The sequence below is a fragment of the Macaca thibetana genome, chromosome 2 (assembly GCF_024542745.1).
Source record: "Macaca thibetana thibetana isolate TM-01 chromosome 2, ASM2454274v1, whole genome shotgun sequence".
Lineage (NCBI taxonomy): Eukaryota > Metazoa > Chordata > Mammalia > Primates > Cercopithecidae > Macaca > Macaca thibetana.
The window spans coordinates 140524313-140539741 of NC_065579.1; the positions used below are offsets into that span (position 1 = coordinate 140524313).

The 15429-nt window shown below is 46.3% G+C and overlaps 1 protein-coding gene across 1 annotated transcript in view; it reads left to right on the forward strand.

Moving 5' to 3' along the window:
- SLC6A11 (solute carrier family 6 member 11) overlaps positions 1–15429 on the forward strand; it is a 122368-nt gene that overhangs the window by 56168 nt on the left and 50771 nt on the right. Inside the window, exon 6 of the mRNA XM_050781470.1 lies at positions 729–863. Within this exon, the coding sequence (XP_050637427.1) occupies positions 729–863 (135 nt within the window). The remainder of the gene's footprint in view (positions 1–728; positions 864–15429) is intronic.

Genomic DNA, 15429 nt, shown 5'->3' on the forward strand with positions numbered 1-15429 from the left:
TCCTTTTCAGCTCTACGTGTGGTGGATTGTGATGTATATTTCTTTCTGTGTTGTGGTCAAAAAAATTCAACAAGCATCACTCTCAAGCACATCACAGGCACTCAGTAGATAGCACCGAAAGACCTCACCTTTGGTGAGGTATGAGGCAGGAGGACAGACCATGTTAGGGGTCACTTCTTGTTGCTGCACCAGGAAGCCCTTCTTTCCTTTACCCCCTCTGTGGCCCACTCCTATCACCCCTGCTTCCTTTTCCTTTTTAATTTTATTTATTGTGGTAAGAACACTTAACATGAGATCTGCTCTCTTAACGTATTTGTAAGTATCCAATGCATTGTTGTTGACTGTAGGGGCAATGCTGTCCAGCAGGTCTCTGGAGCTGATGCATCTCACTACTGAAACTTTACACCTCTTCATTAGTAATGCCCCATTTCACCCCTCCCAGTTCCCCACAATTGCCATCCCACTCTTTGATTCTGTGAATTTGACTCTTTTAGGTACCTCACATGAGTGGAGTCATGCAGTATTTGTCCTTCTGTGACTGGCTTGTGCAGATGAATGGATCAAGCAAGTGTGGTCTATACACAGGGGGGAATGCTAGTCAGCCTTGGGAGACAGGGTCCTGGTGCAACATGCGACAACACGGATGCACCCAGAGGACGCTGTGCTGAGTGAAGTAAGCCCATTGCTCTCACCCTCTTCTTGATTCTCTCCTCTCCTCTTGTGCCCAGGTTGTATACGTGACCGCAACATTCCCTTACATCATGCTGCTGATCCTCCTGATACGAGGGGTCACGTTGCCCGGGGCCTCAGAGGGCATCAAGTTCTACTTGTACCCTGACCTCTCCCGGCTCTCCGACCCGCAGGTAAGAGTCGCTTGCTCAATGTGCAGCATCAACCACCACCACTGGGAAGCCTTCTGCAGAGCCCCTGCCACTGGCCACTGGGATTCAACAGCTGGTTGAACAGTGGAAAGCCTGTGAACTCTTTCCCAGAATAATTTTAAATGCATACATTTAATACGTAGGAAATCAAATATTTTAAAATACCGTTACCGAAACATTTTAAACAGACCAATTTGTGACATGGGGATAGATGTACATTTTAAAATGAGGACATTACATAGCCAGATCCAGCAGCAAGTCTGACGACTACTGTGACTTTAAAGCAGCAGTGAGCATAAGTGACGTTTCAAGATAGCTATACCATGATATGAAAACATCTGGAATTTCTATTGCTAACAGGACTGCAGTTTGTTGCCTGCATCTAAAATTGAAACAAATACTACATTTCAGTTAGAAGTTAACTAAAAATTAAAAAAACAACAAAAAAACATTTCTACCCCAAATCACAGATCTCTGCAGTAGTGCCTCTCGGTGAGAGAAAGTGGGTCTTTGTTCGTGATTGATTTTCTTTGTGGGAGCAGCTCATAGTAAAAAAAAGAGTTGGAGAAACTGGCTAAGCTATCAGTTGTCTTTGGTAAGGCATTTGTTGTTCTGAGTGGTGAGTAGTAATTGTGCCTAAGGTTCTCTAAGTGGGCACATGGTGGTGTGCCCTGGACTATATTAAACAGATAAAACCAGAACATCTCACAAGCCCGGTGGTTCTCAACCTCAACCACATGTCAGAAGCTCTTGGGGAGCTTTTGAAAACGTGAATTCCCAGAGCACAACCCAGACCAATTAAAATGAACTCTCTGGTTGCAGGTGTCAGTATCTTTTAAAGGCCTCTAGGTCATTCTAGTGTGTGAAGTAACTTAATCAAAGACATTTGAGCGGGCGAGCAGGCGCTAATTTTTCTATTAAAACATAGAACACATGGAATCAGTACAGTTTCCAAACAGGAAATGAGGCTTGCAGGAAATTTGAAGTCTGCGATCTGTGGCTTCCAGCCACCTCCTGTTAGGGGAGCTTGAGGGGGAAGCATTTGTTGGGGGGATGGTTAGTGCAGCTCAGAAGCCCCTCATCACGGTGGGCGGAGTGGGAGGTGAGCTCATTTTTGTCTCAGTTTGCCATGCCTTGCAGGGCCTTGAGGCTGAGGATACCACTAGGCACCTGCATGGCATTCTGAATTGCAGGCAGAATCCCTGGGAAGAAGGAAATTAGCTTCAAATGTTGGCTTTGCCAGTTCCTGATCTCTGATGGCAAAGGCTCAGTTGAAGGAGCAGTTTTGGAGAACATATTCTACAAACCACTGGTTGGTCTGTTTTTATGATGGCCATGCATTCTGCCTTGATCCAAGACAGATTTCTCCTTCTCTCCTCTGCTTATGGGCTTCTTTTTTCCTGGTAGTCATTCAAGAGCCACTGAGTGTCACCCAGAGTTTCCAGATCTGGCTGATCATCCAAATACCTCGGAACTGGTTAAAAATGCTGATTCCAGGCTCTACTCCTGGAGATCCAGTTGCAGTGGGTCTGTGATGGCACCTGGGCATCCGTATTACTAAGAACCCTCAGAGGCGATTCTTATAATCAAAAAAGTTTGGGAAAATCCAGGTGGCACCTAAAACTTCAGAGCCCTGCACGCACACACACACACACACACACACACGCACACACGCGCACACACACACACACACAGAGAGAGAGAGAGAGAGAGAGAGAACGAACACAGAAGTGAGTCAGGCCAGGCCATTTTCTACCATCTCCTTCCTTTTAGGCCCTGGCCACCAGCCAGTATTAAGTAGTGGAGAGCACATTGGTCTGAGAGTTGGGACTTGGGTTCTCCTGGTTCTGCCATGGATCCTGAGTGACCGTGGACAAGTTCCTTCTCCCTTCCCTCTTTCTGGACCTCTGTTTCTCCACTGGTGACATGAAAGAGTTTTCAAAATGGATTTGGAGAGTCCCTGCTTTTCCATGGGCATAGGCTGGCAAACTCTGGCCTCTAGGCCACATCCAGCCCTCTGTCCATTTTTATAAATAATGTTTTATTGGAACACAGCCTGTTATTTGTTTACATATTATTGTCCATGGCTGTTCTAGCACTCAAAGGTAGAGTTGAGTAGTTGAGACAGAAACCCTGTGGACCTCTGTGTCGGGGGGTGGTCCCAAGATTACCTACATATTTGGTAATTTAGAAGGATTCACAGGACACAGAAGCAGTTATACTCATGGATGTGGTTTGTTTCTATCATCAGTAAGACAAAGACAGTCACCAGGCAGAATGTGGAGGAATCCATACACAGGTTTCTCACTTTCCCTCCCTCCTGCCTGGAGCAGGTATGCAGACTGTGTTCCTTCCTCCAGCAAGGAAATGCGGCAGCATGCGTGCAGGGTTTCTGCCCAGAGAAGCCTTCCTGCAATGCAGAGTCCAGGTTTTTAGTGAAGGTGTTTTATTGACTGCACAGGTACTCCCTGCCTCCATGATCAGCCACAACCCTCTGACTTCCAGACTGTCAGAGGAAACACAGGCGTTTACCAGAAATCACATTGCTGTACAAATGGTCTGAGCAGGCAGCCTTTATGGGATTCAGTGTTCCAGGCATACAAAACAACCATGTCACTTAGTACCACAGGGAGCATCCTAAAAGCCCAATTCCCAGACACCAGGCAAGAGCCAACACTACAAATGGGCCCAACTTTGGAGCAACATTGGGCCTGCTCTGTTGACTCTTTCCTACAGGCCTGCAAAATCTCAAGTGTTTACTGCTTGGCTCTTCCTAGAAAAAGTTTGCTGACAGTACACTGGAGTACCCTCAGGGGCGTGTGAGCAGGGGCTGATGGGCCCCACTCCACCTGACCCCCGACTCCGTCCTTGTTGCTCTCCACCCCTGCTGCCACCAGCCTAGTCCGGGCCACCACCATCTCCCACGTGAAAACTGTAGCAGCCCCCTAACTGGTCATCCGGAAATGGCTCCTTGACCATCTAGGCCACTCGCCACCCAGCAACAGAGGGATCTTTTTGAGATGTAAATTCGATGGGCACCTCTTTTGCTTAAATCCCTCCTGGGATTCCCTGTGGTCTTTGGAACAAGATCCAAATGGTGGGGTCCCCACTGTCCTCTGTGAGCTGCCTCCTGGCTGCATTCCCTACCACTCTCCCCCTCTTTCAGCTCATTCCAGATATTGGCCTCCTCTCTGGGCCTCCAATAGACATGGCCTTTCTAACTGAGGGCCTTCACACATGCTGTTTCTCTGCTGGAAACACTCCTTCTTTCTTCCCCAGACCCGCCTTCCCCACCTTGGCCGAGCAACCATCCACTCATTCTTTTTTTTTTTTTTTTTTTTTTTTTGAGATGGGGTCTTGTTCTGTCATCTAAGCTAGAGTGCAATGGTGTGATCTCGGCTCACTGCAACCTCCACCTCCCAGATTCAAGCAATTCTCCTCCTCAGCCTCCTGAGTAGCTGGGATTACAGGTGTGTGCCACCACACCTGGCTAATTTTTGTATTTTTTTTTTTTTTTTTTTTAGTAGAGGTGGGGTTTTGCCATGTTGGCCAGGCTGGTCTTGAACTCCTAAGCTCGTGATCCACCCACCTCGGCCTTCCAAAGTGCTGGGATTACAGGTGTGATCCACTGTGCCCGGACCACCCATCCTTTAGGACTTAGTTTAAACATCACTTTCTCAGGCAAGTCTTTTCTGACTGCTCAACCATGCACCACCCCCCAGCACCCAATACTTATTTTCCAAAGCACCTACATATCCTATATATTTACAGTAAAATATTTGTGTATATATATAATTGTGTGTGATCTTTATTTGTTCAATGTCCATTTATTGTTGAACAGATATTTTCCGAGTGCCTACTCTGTGTCAGAGATTATTGTAGGCCTTGACAATTTTCCACAGGGTGGCCACTGGCTGAGATGGCAGCTTGGGAGCAAGGTCTGTATCTGCCTTTCCTACCATTGTATCCTTAGTCCCTGATGAGCTCAATGCCTGGTACACAGTAGGTGTTCCTTGAATGTTTGTTGAATGATAGGAATAAGGGCTATTTTCATTTTTCATGAGAAGGTTCTCTTTAACAGAAAGTCTAATGACCTCCAGATCACCAAATCCGTGAGCTGTAATGTTTTTTGATTCTCTATCAGTGATGGCTAGGAAGCGTGCGTGTGTGTTTGTGTGTGTCCCAAAAGCAACTATGTCCCCAAAAAGCAACTGCTGATTTTCTGTGGCATAAATAAGGATAGCGACCCCAAGAGGGAAAGAAAAACAAAACCCCATGTATGTTGGTGATTTTTGGAAGCTGGGGTATGCTGTAGGAAGAAGCCCAATGTGGCCTGATTCCAACTGTCCCCATTTGTGGATACCCAGCCCATGAAGAAGCAGGAAGCACTGGTTTCCATTCCTGTTCTCCTGCAGTGATGATATGACCTTAAGTAAGGCCCCTAGCCTCTAGGGGGCCTTGTCCCCTCCTCCCTCAGTCACACGTTGCACTTGCCTGCCCCAGCAGATGGCCTTGAAGGTGGAGTCATTTGATGGCCCAGTCATGGAGAAATGTTTTTTCTTTTCAATTATGTATGTATGTTAATAAGCATTAGGAATAAAACCAGGACATAAACCATATCAAAACCATGGCTTTATTGCTATTATTGCTAGAATGAAACTATATATATGATATGTATGATCTCATACACACACATATATACATACATACATATATATACAGGTTGAGTATCCCTAAACGCTCCAAAGTTTGAAACTTTCTGTGTGCTGACATGGCTCTCAAAGGAAATGCTTCAGTGAGCACTGGAGCTCATTGGACATATATATGCCATGTATACGATTAAAAGTGAGGCTAATTTAAAGGCAAATGTTTAAAAATTATTAAAACAAACATGGACATGACAAATATAGTGCAGGTGGAAGGTGGCTGGCCAACATCTGAGGCACGGTGCTGTGGGGGTAGAGAAACATCCTAAGCTAGTCTTAGGACTTCCATAGCCACATGGTCACCCTACAGACAACTGAGGCACAGCTCCCAAATTTAGAGAGAGTAGATTAGTAAGAGGGGTCGACTGGAAGTATTTTATCATGAAGTCAGTGAAAGTTTCAATCTTGTATCTCTTTGTAATGTTGCTCTCTTAGCAAGTCCAGATTATTTGTTTGTTTTCTGAAAATGATCCTTAGTTTTCCTATACTTCTAGATATGATCCTGCACTTCAAATTGCACCAAGAAGAAAAGTTCCCAGATAGTGGGAGAAAAGTTCTCAGCTGTAGGCCTGGCTGTTGGGCTAGTCTGGGAGTATGGGCACCTTTGTTTCTTTGGGATAATCCAGCATTTGTAGTATTCGGGCCTCTTGCAGCTGTGAGAAATTAAAGGGGTGACTCTGTAGCCAGTAAAATCTCTCCTACAAGTGGAGAAATAGGTAATAGGAAGGAGAGATGATTAGGGGAGGAAGAGAAGCCTGCAGGAAGTCAGAGGGCTGGGCCTCAGGCTGAGCTCCAGGACACATTCAGGTCTCCAGCCTCTGAGCCCCATTGGTCCCCAGGGCTGCTCCATCTAGTCCCTTGGAGGATGAGGATGAGCTCAGGTGGACTGAGGGCCGGGAGGGGATGAAATGAGCACTTGGTGGGGAGTCCTTCCTAGTCTGTGGACTCCAGGAGGGCAGGAATTACAACTATCATGTGTCCCACTCATCTATCACCAGAGCCCAGCAACCCTTCCTTAATTTGTTCCACTGGTAGTTATTCCCCCCTGCCTGTGACAGGTACTCAGCATGTAGAATGAGTAAGAGCCTCCTTGTCCCCAGGGAGCACACAGTCTGATAGGTAAGGGTGGAGTCTCACCTCTTCTGGGGTTCCCTCCCTAGAGGAAGAGGGAAGTGGGGTTGGATGAGACCAGAAGTTCTCCTCCATTCTTACAGTTTGTTGAGAAGGAGTAGCAAATTTTTGTTGGTAATCATCTGAGTGCCAGAGCCTGTAAACGACTTATGCCTTTTATACATTAGAGTGGGCTTAAAGTGACTGCATTTAGGCTGGACACAGTGGCTCACCCCTGTAATCCCAGCACTTTGGGAGGCTGAGGCAGGCGGATCACTTGAAGTCAGGAGTTCGAGACCAGCCTGGCCAACATGGTGAAACCCCGTATCTACTAAAAATATAAAAATTAGCCAGGTGTTATGGCACATGCCCATAATCCTAGCTACTCTGGAGGCTGAGGCAGGAGGATTGCTTGAACCTGGGAGATGGAGATTGCAGGGAGCCAAGATAGTACCACTACACTCCAGCCTGAAGGACAGAGCGAGACTCTGTCTCAAAAATAAATAAATAAGTAAATAAAATAGAGTGGCTGCGTTTGTACCGTCACTTTCCCTCTCTTGCCTTTCTAGGAAATTCCTGGGAAGGTCCACTGGGAAGTCAGGAGGGCTGTTAGCTGGTGCACCTTGCGTTAGAACCCCAAAATTGCCTTGTCTCTTGTGGCTGCATGAGGGGCCAGCCTGCCATCATGCTCCAGTAATAACCATGGGGATGGCATGTTATCAGCAGAGCTTACTTCTCTGCAAACGTGTGTGGGGTTCATGAAGACTGGGCCTGGGCCAGGACAGGCGGGCATGTGCACCCAGTTTAGCCCTGTGGCCCCTCCATGATCCAGGATCTCCATTAATTCCAGACTGACCCCAGCTCCCCTTCCCTCAGGATTACAGGGGGCTCAGACATGCCTATTTGCTATGTCATTTACATTTCTAAAGGGGACACAGGGCATCCAACTGGTGCAAAGCTCTGCACTCCAGTTTGCAGCCTTATACAAGGACATTCCCTGGGAGGGTGTTCCTGCCCCTCCACATGTGGGCGGCAGGGATTCTGCATGAAGGCTGATGAAGTGTTGAGCCGGGGGGCTGTGGCTGCCTTCACGGTGGCCCCTTCATCCTCCCTCCCAGCCAGTAAAGCCAGAAAGGGTGAGAAGAGCTTAGCTGGGAAACCTGAGGACTGAGATGGCACAGCAAGTCATTTCTACTCCTTCTTTGGAGACTTGGGAGCCATTTTACTTTCCTGCTCTTTATGCAAAAGTGGGGAGAATACCTTCTCCACTGATCAAGAGAGAGAACTGTGAAAATTGCTTGAAAGTCTAACGGGGTGCGCACCCAACCAGTGCAGTCACAATGAAGGTCCCAACCACCTTATTTAAAATCGCACCACCACCCCCCGTGCTCCTGGCGCATCTCATCCGTCCTCCTGGCTTTCACTCATCACCATCGCAGACACCATTCATTTTGCATCACCATTCTCCACCCACTAGGATGTACGCCCCATGTGGGTGGAGGATGTATCTGTTACCTGCCCTGTTCAATCTCCAGACCTGGAACAGTCCCTGCAACACAGGAAGTGCTCAGGAGATATTTTTTGAATGAGTCAAAGAAAGGACCAAACAAACAAACAAACGAAGGAAGGAAAGACAGAAGGAAGAACAATTTCTAGTACAGCCTGTGTTATTTTGTGTTATGGTTGCAGTTGTGGGTGTGCTCTTCAGAAAGAAGTATTCTTGGTGTAGTGGGATCTGGTGTGGAGGGGAGGAAATGGGAGTCACTCTGCTGCCACTGGCCAGAAGGTGACCAACAGCCTGCCCCTTGACCTCTGTGGGCTCCAGGTTCTCACCTGTGCATTGTGGGTGAGAATATCGGCTGCACAGGGAGGAGGCAGTGGGGCAAGTGTGCACATGAGGCCCAGAGCACCTCCACTTCTCCCTTCTGGCACCCAGCCCAGGGCCTGGGAGCCAGAAGGGCTCTGGAACACCAGCGGCAGTCCTCATTTTTGCCTCCACCTCACCAGCTCTGGGCAGGATGAGTCAGGGCCCCACAGCCCAAGTGGGGGTCTTTGAACTTGGAACCGAGGACCTTTATTGTGGATCCAGTAAATTAAGTTTCTCGTCAAGAACTGGAAGTGACACAGCAGCTTGCCGCTTTTGTCCCCCAGCAGTTTGCATTCTGTGGTCTGTTATAACTTCCTAAACATTTGTTCATCTTCACTGTCAGCCCCGTGTTCTCTCTGAAGTGTGAAGTACTTCCACTCCATTTTTCTCCCCTCAAATTTTTACTTTCTGTCTTTTCAGTCTTTGGGGAGCTAAGGGGATCTTGCAAGAAATCATATTGTTCCTGCCCCAGATTCCCGCTCCTCTCACTCTTCATTGTGTTTCAAGTGTGTGTTTTCAGGGCAAGAACAGAAAGGCCTGTCACAGATCCAAATGGCGGGGTCTGCTTTCCCAGGGCACTGGTGCACCAGTTCCCCAGATCCACCTCCTCTGTGCAGGGAACTGGAGCCTGAGGCTAAAGCGTCCAAACTCTGGGGCTGGGATGAAAGATGCCCACACTGTGAGAGCACCTCAAAACACCAAATGTTCCCTGCCTCCCCACCCCACAAAAGGATGAATCAGGGAAAACAAGACCCCAGTTCAAGACCCTACCTGCTGAACCTCACAGCTGTTACCATGGAATTGCTGCCACCTGGTGGCAGTGTACTCTGATTCTAAGCAAGGACCCAAAGAAAATTGGGCCTTCTGGCTGCTGGACTTTCAAACCAAAATGTCTATATTGCTGTCAACGTAGAGACATCATATACGGTTTTGAAAATATTGCAAACCTCACTGAGGTGGGAGCCACTCCTTGAGACTGAAAGTCCCCCAAGGTTTCCTTTCAGTGTATTTGTTTCTGGGTTAGCTTCACTCTTCCTAATACCAAGCACTGGAATGTAAAGTCAGATCATCACACATGGCTCTTATTTTCAAGGGAATGACAGTCTCTTGACACAGACACATGATTAAGCCAGTGACAACAGTGGTGCAGGGCGGTGCTGGGGTTGGAACTGACCTGACAGATGCACTCCTTCCAGTCAGAGGGTAAATTCCTCCGTAATTAGAGTTGCATTACGGATCTAACATCACGCACATTTAAAGGTAGTGGATGTTTATTCTTTTCTTGTTTCATTCCTGGCTGTTTCAGCAGTGTCTTACGATCCACAGTCCTGGAGGTTGAAACACTGCTTGGGTACTCATAAAACTACTGATGCTAGTTACCACTGATTGATTGCTGACTCTATGCCAGGTATTGTGCTTTAGAAACTTGTCTTTTAATTTATCCAATCAGCAAATAGTTGAAAATTATTATATTTTTGACATAGGAGCTAAATGCTCTATATAAGTAAAATTCTCATGACCTATAAGATAGGACCTGAGGTCCTTATACGTCATCTGATAAGTCACGAGAATTTTAAAGCCTATGTCTTAAAGGTTTTACCAATGAGGGGACTGAGGCTCTGCAAGGCTGAAGCTTGCACAGCCAGCAGCTGAAACCAGGTGAGTCTGACTTGGCTGTGTAAGGGATGCAGTGCTGAAACTGTGTCGTGTCTGATTTTCCTGACCTCTCTCTGTCCCTGCCCAGTCGTGAGCTGGCAATCTGGCTCTGGAGTCTCTGAGCATCCCAAAGCTATGTGACAACTTTGCAAGAATCCTCGAATCTTAGCCTTGGGCAGCTTTAATCTCCCTTCAGTGCAGGAATCTTCTCTGTGGTAACCTGGTCAGCCTCCACTTGGCCCCTCATGTGAGAGGGAGGCCTGTCACCTCCACTTTGGGACAGGGTTTCATCACCTGCTTCCCAAGTTGAGACATTTGTTCATTCTATAATTTGATTATTCTTTCTTCACTTATCTGCTTTAGTTTGTCAGTCCCCCACTTTGGGAGTATCTACCAAGGTCCAGCATACTAAGTTAAGTGCAGCCTGAACAACTGAGGCACAAGTCGGCCTCCTCCGGGTGAACAGAATAGAATCAAATCACCTCCAAGGTGGGTTCCTGCCTCCTCTTTCTCCCCGCTGCTCCCTTTCTCACATGGCAGACCAGGGAAGCTTTATAAAAGGGATCCTGGATCATACAACCTTCTGGCATTGTTCTTTGAATGTATTTTCCTTTAATTATTTGAATGTATTTATATTATATATTTATAGTAGCTACTTTAAAATCTTTTATACTACGTGGTTTAATTACCGGGTGACAACCTTAACCTAGTGTAGGCTCAACATTGTTTTCTTAGTGCAGGTCTGTGGAAATCTGGACTGTTCCCAAGCCCCTCTAACTCAATAGGACTTGATAGGATTCCAAGCTCTGTCTCCCCTGTAAATCTCATCAGGGCTTGGCTTTAGACTTAATTAGGATGGGTGTAAAGTAGTTCTGACTCTACAGCATGGGTCTCAACTGAGGAAGCTTTACCTCCCAGGAGATATTTGTTAATGTCTAGAGACATTTTTTGATTGTTACAATTGGGGGATGTTGCCAGCCCCACCTCTACTAAAAATACAAAAATTAGCCGGGTGTGATGGCGTGCGCCTGTAGTCCTAGCTACTGGGGAGGCTGAGACTGGAGAATTGCTTGAACCAGGGAGGTGGAGGTTGCAGTGAGCCAAGATCGTGCCACTGCACTCCAGCCTGGGCAACAAAAGCAGGACTCCATCTCAAAAAAATAAATAAATAAATCCCTCCCTAGACCCTATGACCTAACAAAGCCCTTGTTTTATTCACAGGGCTGATGGCTGTCTGAAGTAATCTCATGCTTATTTGTTGATGTGTTCATTGTTAGTATCCCCATTTAGAAAGTGACCTCCATGTGAGCAAATAATTTGTCTGTCTTATCCATTGTGAACTTCTCAGCACCTGGCACAGAGCCTGGTGTATGAGAGGCTCCCAGTCAGCACTGGATGAATGTATGGATGGATGGACAGACGGATGGGTGGACAGATGGATGGATGGAAGGAAGGATGCACAGATGGATGATAGATGGATGCATGGATAGATGGATGCATGAATGGGTAGATGGATGATAGAGGGACAGATGGATAGATGAATGATAAATGGATAATGAATGGGCATATGGACAGATAGATGCATGGCTGGATGATGAATGGATGGATGGTTAATGAATGGATGATGGATGATAGATGGATGTATGATGGAGGCTTGGATGGATGGATGGGTGGATGGATGGATGGTGGATGCCATATAGTGATTTAGATGAAGGAACATAGACAATCAGAGAACAACAACATTATTTTCAGTCACATGTCCTGGAAAAGACTTTATGAAACAGTCTTTTTTTTTTTTTCTTTTTTGAGATGGAGTCTCACTCTGTCACCCAGGCTGGAGTACAGTGGCTTGATCTCAGCTCACTGCAACCTCTGTCTCTCATGTTCAAGTGATTCTCCTGCCTCAGCCTCCTGAGCAACTGGGATTACAGCTATGTGCCACCACATCTGGCTAATTTTTGTATTTTTAGTAAAGACAGGGTTTCACCATGTTGGCCAGGCTGGTCTTGAACTCTTGACCTCAAGTGATCTGCCCGTCTCAGGCTCCCAAAGTGCTGGGATTACAGGTGTGAGCTACCATGCCCTGCTGAAACAGACAGTCTTTGATTTGTTCTCTGCAGGATTAGGAAGAAAAGTCTTTTCAGAAATAAGCAAACATCAGAGGTGGAAAGTCTGTGTATATGCAGGATATATATGGTCCATAGTTCAGTGTAGCTACAGGATAGATTTTGTGATAGGGAATCATAAGAAATAAGATGAAGTCATTAGGCTGAAGCCCCTTCGTTAAGAACCTTGACTGCTAAGCCAAAGAGTTCAGATTTCATTCATTGGTCTGGAGGGAGCTGTTGAATGTTTTTGAGCAAGAGATGATTGGCATGAAGAGAGCTGTAATTTCAGAAGATTACTCAGATAAGAGAGAGGCTCAGCAAAGCTCATCAACGAAGAGTATGTGTTTTCAGAGCAGCATGTGAATGCCTGCTCTTCATTCTCCACTGTGTGACATTAGGCAGGAGGCTCATCCTTTCTGAGCCTCAGTATCCTCTCGTAAACTTCTAGAGGAGAGAGCCTTTTCCTTTACTCATCTCCTTCCTCCATGCAGATTTGGTAAGGTTAGGTGAAAAAGCACATATTAGCTGTTTAGAAGGGGCAAGCAAATAGAATGAATTTGGATAATACAATGAGTTTGGAGGAAAAGGAGGCTGCCATCAAATGACCTTGAGTTTTGAGGAGTATGGCAAGGAAGAATCTAACTGAGGATGGAGAAGGCTTTGCAGTGTCTTGGGGGTCTGAGAAGAAGCCTGGCAGCTGTGATGTTACAGCCTATGGGCAGTTGTGACTGGAGCTAGCGCCATCGTGTGAGTTTGTCTGGCTACCTCCAGAAGTTCAAGAGGATCAACACAGGAAGGAGAAGTGGAGTCACTTCAAAGAGATGTCAGCAAACATTCAAGGTGCACCTACTGTATGCAAGGCCCAGCCAAGCAGTGAGAGTACGGGATGAAATGGTGGTGTTTTCACCCTTGATAATTTTGCTGTCTCATAAAGGAGAGATGTTGTCATGTTAGGGGCTGGTGAGAACCTTGGAGAGTCATGAACTGAGCTGTGCCAGCACAAAAAAGTAACAACTGAGTGCCTGTTTTCAGGTATTCTCAAGCTGTTTTGTTAGAATTCCCACCTCATGTTTATTCATCCACCAAATATTTGTTGAGTACCTACTCTGTGCCAGGCATGATGCCAGGTTTTGCTTTTTAAATTAATCGGGAGAAATTTACCAAGTATCCATTCTTGCTAGACATTTCCTGGGCACTGTGGGAGTGGGGTGGAGGTTGGGTGGGGAGGATGAGTGAGGCACATTTCCTGTTTTCTCAGACAGGAGTTTTTAAGTGGGGGAGGGTCTTTAACCCCCCCTCCCCCAAAATTGCACATTAAATTTTGCAGATTAAGTATAGTTTTTTTAGATCAATAGATTGTTATTAATTTTAGCTGTTTTAAGTTTACAGAAAAATGGAGCAGAAAGTACAGAAAGCTCCCATATACACCCCACACCTCTTCCCAACGCCCATTTCCCATATTAGGAGCATCTTGCATTTGGGTGGTACATTTGCTACAATCAAGGGGCCAATATTGATACATTATTATTAATTAAAGTCCATAGTTGACATTGAGGTTCTCTCTTGGTGTTGTACCTCCTATGGGTTTGGAGGTACCTCCAAATGTGCAATGTTGTACCTCCAGTGAATGTGTAATGACATACCCACCATTGCAGTATCACACCGAGTAGTTTTCCTGCCTTAGAAATCCCCTGTGCTCTGCCTGTTCAGCCCCCGCTGCCCCGAACTGATCTTTTCCCTACCTCCATAGTGTTGCCTTTGCCAGAATGTCATATAGTTGGAATCATACAGTATTTAGCCTTTTCAGAGGAGCTTCTGTCTCTAAAATCTTATTACTACTCAAAGTGTCTCCAGGCCAGTAGCACCAGCCTTATTTGGGAGCTTGTCAGACATACTGACTCTCTCAGGCCCCATCCCAAGTCTGCTCAATCAGAACCTGCATTTTAGCAACACTCCTGGTGGTTTTTATGCACATGAAAATTTGAGGAGCACTGGTCTAAGAGAGTGCTCAAGGCAGGCTGAGGCCTGTCAGACAAACAAGTGAGGGCTTGTGGTCAGAGGAAGCAGAAGTTCTGGGGCCAAGTAGTCCAGACAAGAAGGAGTTCCTTCTTGGGGCCACCCACCTGCCCTCGCTCCCACTCCAGGGGAGAGAGAGAGAGAAACACCTCAGAGCTTCCCAAAAAGGGAATGGAATGGATCCCTTCAGCGATTTCCACTTTCTAGAACTACATTGTCCCATACAGTAGCCACAAACCACATCTGTCTATTTAAATTGAAATTAAATAAAATTTACAGCTCACTTTCTCTGTTTCATTAGTCAAATTTCCCATGCTCAATGCCCACCTGTGACTAGTGGCCACCATATCAGACAGCACATAAATAGAACATGTCTATCATCATAGAACATTCTATTGGACAGTAGTGCTTTACAAGAAAAAAGGCCCAAGAAGTAGGAAGGTGTGTAGAATCTGGAGCTCCAATTGTGCCAGGTGCTGGAAATGGAGCAGTCACTCCTGGGGCCCTGAAGGCATGCTGACAGGCCTTGTGGGTTTCCTTCCTAAGAATGAAACAATAGAGTTCTAAGAATGCCCACTGAAGAGTCAGGACCAGAACCATGGCCGCAATTGTCTTTGGCAGAAAGGACTGCAACTGAAGTCCATCTGTGAAGTGCTGTGGGAGGCTGTGATAGCTGTGCATGCAGCACCACTGGGCTGGGAGGAAAGGGTCTATCCCTGAGTGCAGTGGAGAGATAGGAGGTGTGGTGCTGACTCAGTCAGTGTGGCTGTTTACTATCTTTGTCCTCTTTCTGAATAAGAAAAAATACTCTAGGACACAAATTCTGCTCCAAATCCCACACTCTCATCATCCCTGTGATATCTTGATTCTGCCTTATTACTTCTTAAGAGTTGATACTTGTATTTCACAACATGCTTTACTGATATGTTTGCTACCCATTGTTTTCATTCCTTTCCACAGGATTGCATATTCTTTTTGTTGGAGTTAATCCTTTAGTAGTTCTTTGAGCAAGGACCTGGAGTAACTAAGCTCTCTTAGTCTGTGTATTTCTGGAAAGACATTTATTTCACTTGAGTGGTAGTTTA